Source organism: Tupaia chinensis, unplaced genomic scaffold (genome assembly GCF_000334495.1).
Source record: "Tupaia chinensis unplaced genomic scaffold, TupChi_1.0 Scaffold149502_1, whole genome shotgun sequence".
NCBI classification, from domain to species: domain Eukaryota; kingdom Metazoa; phylum Chordata; class Mammalia; order Scandentia; family Tupaiidae; genus Tupaia; species Tupaia belangeri.
In genome coordinates this window covers 1,137,807-1,150,858 of record NW_006209346.1, presented here as the reverse complement: position 1 = coordinate 1,150,858, position 13,052 = coordinate 1,137,807, and the positions used below count along the sequence as shown (strand labels likewise).

At 41.5% G+C, this 13,052-nt stretch overlaps 1 protein-coding gene across 4 annotated transcripts in view; it reads right to left on the bottom strand.

Annotated features, from left to right (window-relative positions):
- The window catches only part of IL12RB2 (interleukin 12 receptor subunit beta 2), a 115,776-nt gene that overhangs the window by 40,547 nt on the left and 62,177 nt on the right, over positions 1-13,052 (bottom strand). For all 4 annotated transcript variants that reach the window (XM_006171404.3, XM_027769435.1, XM_027769436.1 and 1 more), the window contains exon 9: positions 7,616-7,835. In XM_006171404.3, the coding sequence (XP_006171466.1) occupies positions 7,616-7,835 (220 nt within the window). The remainder of the gene's footprint in view (positions 1-7,615; positions 7,836-13,052) is intronic.

The window sequence follows — 13,052 nt, the reverse complement described above, 5'->3', positions numbered from 1 at the left end:
GCTTCTTACCCTTGCAAAGTCGCTCCTATCTCCCCCAACCTTGCTTCTTTGAAGATTTTTTTTTTCTTTGTCTTTGGTTTTCTGCAGTTTGATTGATATGAATAGGTGAAAGTTTTGTTTATTTATTTGTTTTGTTTTGGCATTTATCTTGATTGGTGTTTCCTGAGCTTCTTTTGTGGTTCGGCATCTGACATTAACTTGGGAACTTCTCAGTCATCATTATTTCAGATATTTCTTCTGTTCCTTTCTTTCCCTTCTGTATTTATGTTACGTCTTTTATAGCTGTTCCAGTTTTTGCATATTTCATTCTGTTCTTTTTTTTCCCACTCTTTACTCTCTTTGCTTTTCAGCTTCAAAGTTTCCAATTCATATAGCCTCAAACTCCGAAATTCCTTTCTCAGCCACGTCCATCCTATTAGTGGGCCCATCAAAGACAGCCTTGATTTTTGTTAGCGTTTCTGATTTCTAGCATTTCTTTGCTATCCTTTTTAGTATGTCCATCTCTGATGACACTGACCATCTGTTGCTGCATGTTCTCTACGTTATCCATTGGAGCACTTAGCATATTAATCAGAGTTGTTTTAAATTCCCAGTCTGATCATCTCGACATCCCTGCCATAACTGAGCCTGGGTTTCGTGCTTATTTTGTCTAAACAGATTGTGTCTTTTTGCCTGGGAATTTTTTGGTGAACGGTGACTATGACCTACTGAGTAAAAGGAATGTAGTAAGCCGGCTTTTAGTAATGTGAGAAGGTGTGGGAAGAGGGAAGCGTTTTATTATCTTATATTTAGGCTTGATCTTTTAGTGAGCCTGAGCTCCTGAACTATAAACTTCACAAATGCTTCTTCATCTCCCCAACCCCCCCCAGATGTGGGGCAGGTTAGCTACCACGGGCTGGGGTGGGATATTTCCTTTCTGCCTACGTGGAGTGACATGCTGGAGGTGGTTATTTCCTTTCCATCTGGCTGGTTAGGCTCTGGTAAAACTCCAGTGGTTTAGGCTCCAGTAAAACAGTTTCTCTCTCTTTCTTTCTCTCTCTCTCTCTCTCTCTATATATATATATATATATACATATATACACACACACACATATGCATATGATCAGTATACACACACATACATATATGCACATATATGCACATATATATAAAATCAGTTATTTAAATGGGTTCTTGGGCAAAAAATTTAGAACACCAATTCATGAGGACAAACGCCATTTGTAAGAGCAAACACGGATCGCAGGTAACCCTGGAGCTGAGGAATAGCTTTGATTTTTGGTAAAATTTGAGAGTTCACAGCTTTCGGATCAATTTTGTGCTGTTCTGAAATCTTGTATTTCTCCTTCTCTGTGTCGAAGATCTCACCATCCTGGTGTCTGGGCTTCCGCAGTTTCTTTTTCTTGAAGTAAGCATCGGTAAGGTGTTTTGGGACTTTTACTTTGCTAACATCAATTTTCGTGGAGGTGGCAGTGACAACTTTCTGGTGTGTTCTACACAGTAGAACTTGATTGAGGACCAGAGATCCAGCTACAAGTAGCAAGCCACTGCTCAGCTGCTTCAGGAAAACCACTCTCTTGCCTCTGTGGCGTCCAGTGAGGATGATCAGAATGGTCCCAGGAGTGATGCTAGCTCGCAGCTTTCTCTCATGCTGACTGAAGGGTGTTTTGCCGTGGCTCAACAGCTTTCGAGGTACGTCTTCAGTAGGATAATACCTAGGCATTTTGCGCAGTTTAACCACTGGGTACCACCATTCCTGTCTCCACCAGCTGGTTTTGTAACAGTCGCAAGAACCTTCTCCTTTTTCTTTTTGATCCTGGATTTAGTGGCCGAGTATTTCCTCTTGTACATGGCCTTCCTGGAATACATGGCAGACTGGGAGTGTCTGCCGATGCCCCGGACTAGGACGGGGTTTCGGCTGCAATGGGGCTTCCCCTTCTTGGGCTTTTTGGCCTTGGGGTCACCCTTTTTAACCTTGCCACTGGCATCAGCCCTCTTGGCTTCAGGTTTCTTCTCCTTAGTATCCTGCTTCACAGCTTTATCGCCTGCCACCATTTATAGTTGGAAAGAGCCCCAGTAAAATAGTTTCTCATGTGGGCAGGCCTTGTAAGAACAGAAGGCTCTGATATATTTAAAACTGGTTATTTTTCCCTTCCTTGCGTCAGAAGCATGAGGGAATTTCTCTGATATTCATCAACAGAACCTGACCAAGCTTCTTGAGGTAAAACTCATTAAAGTGTGGGGACCCCCTGTGACTGGGCCATAGTAGAGTCTTTTTTTGTTTTTTGATATAGGGCGTGTGCGCTTGCCAGAAAGACAGAGAGAAATCACCCTCTGGGGGTATGGCCATGCCACAATCCCTTCTCCTCTCCTCCATTTTCCTCTCAGGATTTTGGACACACACAGACACGCATATGCTTCCAGCATGAGTTTAAGCCACTGGGTCTAGGACTCGAACCATGGTCGACTACAGGGGAGTCCAGTGACATAGCCATTACGCCAACCGCTGGTCCTCACAGTAGAGTCTTTAACTCTCAGATTCATGCACTCTGAGCTGCCAGCAATTTGCTGCAGTTCAGGTTTTCCTGCCTTGGCCTTGATCTCCATGGAGGTTTCTGCTTGAGGCTTTCTACTCTGGTCTGACTCTCCATATTTCCTGTCTTCCAGTTTCGGGGATAGTGGCTTGTCCAGTAACCTCACTTCTCGGATGAGTCAATGAAGACTTGTTGATTTTTCAACTTGTTCAGCTTTTTATTTCTTCTTAGGACAAAGTAATGACTTCTAAGTTTGACATGCTAGACTGAAAACTGGAAGTATCTGCACTGTTTAATACATTTATTAAATTCAAGTCTAATAATTCATGTAGGTTATCTGTCAATGTTCACAAGCAGTATTTATTGAGCACCAGTTGGCAAGACCCTTTGCCAGGTGAACCTCTGCTTTCTCTGGAATTAGCTAAGAAAATCACTCTGGCATCGCATGCAGTTCTCCAGCCTCTGAGTCATCACCTTTGCTAGGAATCAGCCCGGACTTTTTCCCCCCATGAAATTTGCTAGGGCATATTCTTTCTTTGAAAACTGCTAACAATTCACCTTCCCCCTGTCACCTCTCAAACTTACTCCTTTAGCTTCAATCATTCCATTTCCCATGTCCGTTTTCACTGAGTACTTCTGTAGGCATTATGAAGAGGTTCAAGGCATTTGGAAAAAGTGCCACCTAAGAGCCAAGTGGCTTTTCAGGCCAGCTCTGTCACTAACTGTTTGTGTGAGCTTGGCTTAGTTACTTCACCTCCGGGGCCTCAGCCTCTGACATCTGCGTGGTCCTCCATTTATTACTCTATTGGCTTCTGACTCTTCCTGTACTTTCAAGAGTTCTTGAGTAGTGGGACCAGCAGTTAGCGTAATGACTATGTCACTGGACTCCCATGTAGTCGACCGCGGTTCGAGTCCTGGATCCAGTGGCTTAAACTCACGCCGGGCGCGTGTGCGTGCGAGCCCAAGATCCTGAGATGAGAATGGAGGGGAAGGGATTGTGGCATGGCCATCCCTCCTGGAGGGTGATTTCTCCCTTTCTATCTCTCTGTCTCTGTCTTTCTGGTGAGCGCACGCACCCTATAGCAAAAACCTCTCCAAAAAAAAGAAAAAAAAAGAGTTCTTGAGTAGAGAGACCCAGTCTTTGAAAGATTAAATACACTTTATTTGTTGACTGGTGAGTGTAGCACTCATTGCATTTTTATCATAAACTAATAAAATCATTCTTGTGCCTCTTGGTTTACAAGGCTATGACAGGTGCCTTTTATTATAAATTAGCCTCTGAATTCTCAAACCTAACATAAATCAACCTAAATAATGTCAGGACATTATTTTTTCCACTCTGCACACACCTCTAACCTCATGCTAATACACTGTGCTGTAGTCTGTTTGTTTTAACTCAAGTCCACCCCCTATACTTAGGTAACTTTATTTTTTTTAAATCTCCTGTATGTTTTTAGCTACTGCTTTTGTTTTTTTTTTGTTTTGTTTAGCAGTGGCTGGATCAATAAATGACCACTGCATGATAACAGTAGAGGTGAACTGTAAAATGTGAAATGTTATTTTGAGAATTTGTTACCAAACCTAAATAAGGAACCCAGAATGGGACCATAACATTCATGAAGTTTACAACCAAAGCACTCATCTGCAGTCTCCTTGAAGATGTAAGGTATTCTGGTATATTACATTTTAAAGACATACTAAACATCGGTCTGATGCCAATTCCCTCCTGCAGGATTTAACGTTACCAATTCAATACCATGAGAACTCTCTATGTGTGTGTGAATATATAGTACTTACCAATTTAAGAAAAATATGAATAGAAAAACAAAAGGAAAGAAAAGTCACTGTAACCTCATGATGCAGAGGTGATTTCTATCGACATTTCCATGTATATTCCACCTGTTTTTACTGTGCAAAAGTGAGTACTCGTATAAATATATGCTTAAAATGCCATCATCCCATATGTACTTTTGAAAGTCTTCTTTTTCACTTATGATGTGAATCTCTCCATGTCAATAAAAGTATAAGTAAAACATCATTTTAAGGCTGGTGTGGGATTCAGGCAGGTGCGCGTCATCGTGCGGTTAACCAGTTCATTTTCTATTATTTGACATTTAGATTGTTTATAGCATTTCACTATTTGAAACACTTTCTCAATACACATCTTTGTACTTACCTTTTTAAGCACTTACATGCTGAAAATACATTTCTAATAATAAAATTTGGGGTCAAAATATATGTTTATATTTAAAGTTTGCTACTTATTGACAAATTGCTCTCCAGAAAATTGCACCAATTTACACACTCATCAGAGTGTACAAGCTTTCCCATACCTTTGCCCACATGGGTGTGTGAATTCTATTTACACTTTTCAGTCTGATTTTTTTTTTTTCAAAATTTGTGTCTCATGATTGCTAGTTAGGCTAAGTGTGTTTCCATATCTTTTTAATTTTTTGATACTTTTAGAGAGTTTTTTTTTTTTTTTTTTTTTTTGCTACAGGGCATGTGTGCTCATCAGAGAGACAGAGAGAGGCAGAGAGACAGAAAGTGAGAAATCATCTTCCAGAGGGGCTAGCCACTGTGCAATCTCTTCTCCATTCTCCTCTCAGGATCTTGGGCATGCACACACATGTGCCCTGCATGAGTTTGAAGCCAGGTCCAAGACTTGAACCTCATTCGACTACGTAGGAGTCCAGCGATGTAACGGTTACACAATCTGCTGGTCCCATGTTTTCATATCTTTATTGCACCTTTTATATTTATTTTCTGAGTTGCTTGTCCACATCCCCTGATGCCTTAAGTGTCTGAAAAAAATTATATAGGTATAGCCATATATATAGAGATAACCCTCTTTCTGCTAAAACTGTAATAAGTATTTTTTCTTAAATTGCTATTTATGTTTTAAATCTTCACTTACTATGCTTTTAAAATTTTATTTTCTTATGCATAAATTAGAAGAGTATTTTATTTTTTTTCCTGTACGTAATTCATTTTTTTCTTACAAGGTCTCTGTTTTCAGAGCCTTTCCTAACAGGAGGCAGAGATTGCCAGTTGCCTGAAAACACCTTCTCATCTTCTTTAGCAAGAGAATAACGCTGCCTGAAATACGTTACTGAGCCTCCTTTGCAACTGGGTGTGGCCAGGTGACAGTTGAGGGCCAAGGAACTTGAGCATTGTATGACTTTAAGCAAAGCTCCTCAAGAGTGAAGGCTGGGTACCAGCAGTTAGCATAATGTCTATGTCGCTGGACTCCCAAGTAGTCAATCGTGGTTCGAGTCCCGGACCTGGTGGCTTAAACTCACTCTGGGCACATGTGCATGTGTGCCCAAGATCCCGAGAGGAGAGTGGAGGAGAAGGGATTGTGGCATGGCCATCCCCTTTGGGGGGTGATTTCTTGCTTTCTATCTCTCTGTCTGTCTGGCGAGCGCACGCGCCCTATAGCAAAAACCTCTCCAAAAGAAAAAACAAAAAAAAGAGTGAAGGCTGAGCCTTTCTTGCTTCTTGTCAGCTGCCTGGAAGGAATCAGCTAGAGCTCTGTAGCCATCTTGGACCATTTCCATCTTGAGGATGAAAGCCAAGCCTGGCAGAGGCAAAGGAAGAAGAGCCGCCTAGAGTTCTGATGATGTAACAAAGCTGTCACTCTGGCCCTAGGCTCTTCACCTCTGAACTTTCATGTGAAAGAATAAATAAGTGGCTAGAGTTAGGTCTTTGGTAACAGCAACTCTAACTCTAAAGAGTCATTCTTTAACCTATCTGCCAACTCAAGGTTATACCAATTTTACTGGTATTTTCTTCTAGTGTGTTCATCTACTATATTACCTCTGTTTTCAGATATATGACAAAAGATATATAACCAATATGTAGCACTGTATATACAATAATAATGTTTTGGAAGAAACTTCTTTAAGATAATGATGGCTAGACCCACATGTAGATGAAATTGCTACAGTGTATTTTAAGGAAGGATCTAACTGTAGAGTTTTATTCTATTTAGACAATTTTTTGAAGTTAGGCCAATGATCTTGACGTGGATTCCTTTTATAATATAGATCTTGAGAAACAGCATTTATATCCATTTTAATGACTAATCACAAGCTTTTATCCTGAGAAGTTAATTGTCAAAGGATATGACTAAAAAATGTGCAATTCTACATCCAGTTGAGTTTTTCAATGAAGATATTGGATACATATATAAATTTGTGTGAAAAAGAGCTGTATGATAGCAAAATTTTTCTATAGTTTCATTACAGTAAGAATTTCATTTTAATATGATCAGTTTTAAGATATGTTTTGGCTATAGTATAAAATATTTTTCCTAGACTATAATAGCACTTATTCCTATTTTTAAAAAAATTACAAGAGGGCATGTGTATTCATCAGAGAGAGACTCAGAGAGAGGGAAAGAATATCCCCCAATGGGATGTGGTCATGCTGCAATCCCTCTCTTCCATTTCTCTTTTCTATTGGGATTTTAGTCACTCGTGTACACATGCCTAGTATGTTTCTCCAGTTGCCAGGACTGGAATTAGATCATGTAGGATCCAGCTCAATTAGCCACTAGGCTATATGGCAATTCTTACTTCTGTGAGGTCAGCAGGTAGCATGGTGGTTAAGGCACTGGACTCCTTCATGGCCAACCATAGTTCAAGTCCTGGACCTGGCAGCTTGCTTTCTTGCTTTCTTTCTCTCTGGTGAGTGTACATGCCCTATAGCAAATTAAAAATGAATAATAAATAAAACTAAATAAATCTTTAAAAAAATTAGTTAAGAATTACTGTTCAATGTAATGTAATTAACATTTCCTTAACATCTGCTAAGTACCTGCTATGTATTTAATCTAATAATGACTTGCGAGACAATAATGTAATCCTTATTTTAGAGAGGAGAAAATTGAAGCTCACAGGTGTTAATTCACTTATGCAAGACCTTCTATAGATTGATTGGAAAAGACAGCTTCTGAAAGCTGTTGGCTTCAAAGTCCAAGCTTCTGCTACTCATGTTAGGCCCTGGGCTGGGCCTGCAGGAGATAAGAGATGACTTAGACTGTTTCCCAAAGGCAATGTTGAAGAAAAGTTGGTACTTACCTGCCCCACACAGGTCTGTTATGTTAATACGAGTGGGCAGGGAGCTGCCTTTTGAGTTGGCTGCAGACACAGACACAGCCCAATTCCCAGTTCTGGGAATGACCCAGGTCCAGGAGGTGTGTGCTGTGATGTTCTGTAGTATAGTTTTCCCCCCTGTCACTTCCTGCAACGTCACCCGGTAGTGGAGAATTTTTCCTCTTGCCTCTGACACACTCAGATTCTGCAACAAAACACATCTACTTACTCTTTACTCTCAACAAGATCTCTGGATGCTCTGTGCTTGGACCTCATGACCCTCTGCCACAGGCAGTTATGTCTGAGTGACTTTTTTGTTTACTTCTTCTCATCTTCTTTATTACATACTTTTATCCAACAACCTCTGACCCCACCAACCACCATAAAAAAAAGTCAGTTAACAGAAAGTTCTTTAATTTAAAAAAAAAAATTGCTTTTAAATAATTATTTATTGGTGCCAGTAGGTGGAGAGGTGGTTAAGGTGTTGGACTCTCATATGGCTGATGACAGTTTGAGTTCCAAACCTGTTGGCTTACTTTCTCTTTCTCTCTCTCTCTGTGTTTCTCTCTCTGCTAAGCACATGTGCCTTATAGCAAATTTAAAAATAGTAATAACAGATAAAATTAAATGAATAAATAATTTTAAGAAGTACTTATTTAATTATTACTATTTTCATTTGTTATAGGGCAAGTACTCTCACTAGAGGGAGAAAGAAAGTGAGAAAGCAAGTCACCAGGTCCAGGACTTGAACTGTGGTTAGCCATGTGGGAGTCCAGCGCTTTAACCACCATGCACCTGCTGGCCCCTCAGTTAAAATTTTTTAAAGATAATTTTTGGAAATGGATCTTTCTTTGTTCAAAATAAAATTTACTAATAGTAGACAACTCGATCACATACAATGTAACAAATGTGAATCTGAACTCAGAAGATCTGGATTTGAGTTCCATTTCTACCAATCACACAGACCCAGGGCAAGGCACTCAGCCTCTCTGGGCCTCTATTCCTAAAGTTGTGAAACATGCATGCGTATAACTTTTTATATAGAAAGCGCAATGCTGCTCAAGACATCAAAACGAGATTTACAAGAGTCAAACCACTAAAAATCTATACTTAGTGAGCTGAATTAGCCATCTGTGCAAGGAAACTGAGACACTGTTCATAAATGTGTGACCAACAAGTTTTGGAACTGCAAAAATTCCAATTGAGATAATTTGGGAGCAGTCCCAGAAAGTAAGCAGAAAACTAATTATTTATATTGTAACTCTGTTTGGACAAGGACCATGGGAAACAGAAGCAGAGAAAATGGAGTTTTCAAGTCTAGTATTGGCAGTACCCACTCGTGCTTGATGCAGGGAGAAGAAGACTTGGCACACTAGATTTAAGTACTAACAGCTTTCTTGGCAAGATTACCCCTTCCATGGGCAGCAGTCGGAGGCCTCCAGCTGCCTTTGCTGAAAGACACACCTTAGGGTGGGCGGATGCCCCTTTCTCTGGTTCCCTGCTCACCAAGAATCTTCTATAGAGAGTAATTGGGCTTCCTCTGTAGTTTATCTGTCAGGAAAGGCTGAGCTAATATGAACATCTGGTTCATTTAAAATTTGTATTTTTCCTTTTAAGTGAATAAATTGGCCTTCTGATTATAATTTGGCTTCTGAAACAATTAGCATACTGGGAGAAAATGTTCCATTCTGCTGACTCAAGCCTTCTGGTTGGCCCAACAGCTGCATTTCTCGCTGTAAATGAATCCACAAGCCTCACTTTTTTGCAGTTCAATACCTGGGAATTTCATCAATACAGGTTCATTTTGGAGAACCGTCTGGATCCACAAAGCCCAAGACTAGATTTTAAACCACAGGCGACGTACCCGGTGAATGCCCTGTTGCTGGGGGCCCATTCTGGTGGACATTCAGCCTTTTCCTAACTAGCATTTCAAATGTCCATTACGGATGATCTCCTAGGGCTATTGTGTGGACAAGGATAAGCAAATGTGGGCCAGCCACATAGCATTACAGGTAAAGTACTGCACAGAGGAAGCGGGATCGCATGTGGCTGACCAAGGTTCAAGTCCCAGTGTTGGCACATGCCCAGACCCTGACAGAATGAAGAATTGGAGCACAAACAATTGTGGTGTGACTATCCCCCATTGAAGTGTTTTCTCTTCCCTTCCCGTAGTTTAGAGTGGAAAATATCAGCAAAAAAGTGGGAATGGGGTAGAAGTAGGTGGAGCAGTTTAAATATAGTATACTATGGGTTATGCATATACAATGTCCACTTCAAGTTTGGGGATAAAGTTATCCTTTCTGAGGCCATTGGTCTTTTTAACCAAATTGGAAAATGGGCCTAACTCATGCAACAGAGTCTATATTGACTCAAAAATGTAATTAGCTAATAAGAAAACAGGTATTTAGCCAGATGGGCACCTAGACTTCTGAAGCAAAAACGGTATAATTAGTTTGGTTTTTGAAGAGTAGAAACATAAAGTTTGTAAACAGTGTATGTAGTCTACCATTGCTGGATTATGCCTGGCCCTGATGAAAGGAATAGAACCAAAGTGGAAGAGATTCTAGATTCAATATTTTGTTTTACAAAGGGGAAGCAGGGGCCCAAGGACCTACGGGGACTTGCTCAAGATCACTCAATGGATGGATAGACGCCGAAGAGTGGGATCCAGAGCTCTCTACTTCTAGACCAGAGTTCCCACTGCTATGATGTGCTCCTCCTTACAGAGGCAGTCCTGGAGACAATGACCTGGCAGGTACCAGCAGCCATGTTTCACGGTTGAAATCCCCAGCCGCCCTCTGGCCGAAAGTTGCCAAGCAGTTTCTCTGACTGTGAGGTTGTGGTACATTCTGACATACAGCATCAACAGTGGGCATGGGTTCAGCAATTTTGGGAGGGCGGGGACTCGGGAGTCTTTTATTCCTGAGCTGGAATGCTCTGAGTCATGAGGCAAGTTGTCAACCCAGAAAAACCACTGTGCTGAGAAGCTAGCTAACTTCCCAGAAAAACGTATTTATACTCTCGTGATGCTTATTTGGGCATGAGATAAAAGAGATGCTAATATTTATTGGGCCATATTTATTGTCACATTTAACCCTTATTAATTCCCCATACTGGTGAGAATGCTAGTTGGTGACGGTGAGAAATTCTCAAGAAGTCTCTGCAGATTAGTAATGTGAGATTTTGGAGCGCCCTCTGGTGGACGTGAGTGAGGCTAGAGCTGTCCAGAATGGGTCTGGCATCCCTGCAACCTTTTGTCCCTTCTCTAGCGATGCTGAGTGGGCACTGCCACCCTCTCTATTGGTGAGAGTATGATAAAAAGGAAAAGCTGTCCTGTTGCCTCTCCTGCAGTTTTCAGTCTGATATGTCCTGCGGAGAACGATTTAAACTGACTTAGGTTAGTCTGTGAGGTGAAGAGTGAAGAGCTCTCCCAATAATCCTATTGTAAGAAGTCTACTGCCTGAAAAGGCTTTCCCTGTCAACAGTAACGTGCTGGGTATAGCCCATGACGAGACAAAAATCTCAAACATTTTAAATGCAATGTACTTGCTTTTATTTTTTAATGAAAAATCTACTGGAGGAGAGGCATAGATATATCATTTCTTCTTAAGACAAAAAAAAAAAAAAAAAGAAAACCTATTGGTGTGGTGGTTAAGGCTCTGGACACTCCCACATGCCCGATCACGGTTCAAGTCCCAGACCCAGTGGCTGGCTTTCTCACTTCCCTCTCTCTCTCTCTCTCTCTCTCTGTGTGTGTCTCTCTCTGGTCAAATTAAAATAAATGAATGAATAAATAAAAAATTAAAAAAAAAGAAACCCTACTGTATTTGTCATAGAAAGTGCTTTACTTCTAAACTTCCCCTGATGCAAACAATAAAGGAAAAACTGATAGAGCTTAGCCTATATAAAAGAACAGGGCCTTAATGAAAACTCCTTAGAAAGTTGGGGGAATTTGAACGGTTATTAGTCACAGCTTTTTTTTCTTCTGATGCTGGTTTTGGAATACTGCTGACTTTGGTTCTTCTTATTTAGGCAAAGCGTTTGCTCTCATGCTCCACCACATACCAGCTGTACGACCTGGAGCAAGTTGTTTTGCTTTTCTGAGGCTCAATTTCCTTATCTATCACATGAGGGTAATTCTATGTATAGTGCAGAGCTATGGAGCATTCAGGGAGCTGATGGAAATAAACAGTTTCGCAGAGTGCTTGGCACGTGACAAGCGAGGCCTCTTGGGCGGTCCCTCCATTCTGTTACTCCAAGGTAGTACAAAATCACCATGACTGGCACTTTTGCCATCACACTTGTAGGCTATGTCAGCCAACGTGTGACGAGCCGGCCACCCTGATCCTCACTATAGCGCATCTCTATATGGAAGTCTCGCCGCTGCCATGTAGTTGATTACAAAGTCCATCTAATCGGCGAGCTTAACCCTGGGTACCTTGCTTTCGGAAGCCATGACTGCCTTCAGTAACCCCTGTCCGAAGAGAAGAATTGACTCAAAAGACAATCCTCATTTAGAAGTTCTTTAAAAAAACCCCACTGTACTGGGCAAGCTGGTGGCGCGGTGGTCAAGTTGGCTGGATCCCATGTGGCTGACCGCACAGTTCGAGTCCTGAGTGCTGTGGCTTAAGAAACATCCTGGGCACATGGGCCCAAAATCCAGAAGGGAGGGAGTAATGGAGAAGGGACCGCAGCATGAACAAAACCTCAAGTGAGGGTCTCCTCACTTTCCCTCTCTCTCTGTCTCTCTGGTGAGTGCATAAGCCTTCTGACAAAATGATTTTTAAAAACTCGCTCTACTAAATTTTCTGTCTTTCCCCCTCCCATTGCCAAGAGTGTGCTGTGTGCTCACCAGAAACACAGAGAAAGGAAGAGGGAGAAAAGACATTGGAGTGGTGCTCACACACACACACACACACACACACAGACACACACACACACACCTGCATTCTCCATTCTGCCAGGATCCTGAGCTTGTGCACTCACGTGCCCAGCATGTCCTTCGAGTTACCAGGGCTGAGATTTGAACCACAGTCAGTCACATGGGATAGGGTTTCCCTTGACCACTAGGCTATGGGGCTGGCTCAGCTCTACTCAATTTTCAATGTATGGCTCTTTCCCACCTGTCTGTCAATGCAGTTTTGCATCCTTGGTGTCATGCCCAGTGTTTGCCTCATAACAATAGCTCATCAAACTTTTCACAATGGTCTCCTTCATCTCCACAACAACCTCACGTGGTATATACTACTAGTATCTACACTTTACTCATAAGAAAAGTAAGGCACAGAGAGGTTATGCACCTTGTTCAGGAACATACAGCTTACTAGTAGTGAAGCTGGAACTTGGACCCATAGGGCACAGTTCTATCTAGAGGACACGCTTCTTTTTTTTTTACACACACACACACACACACACACACACA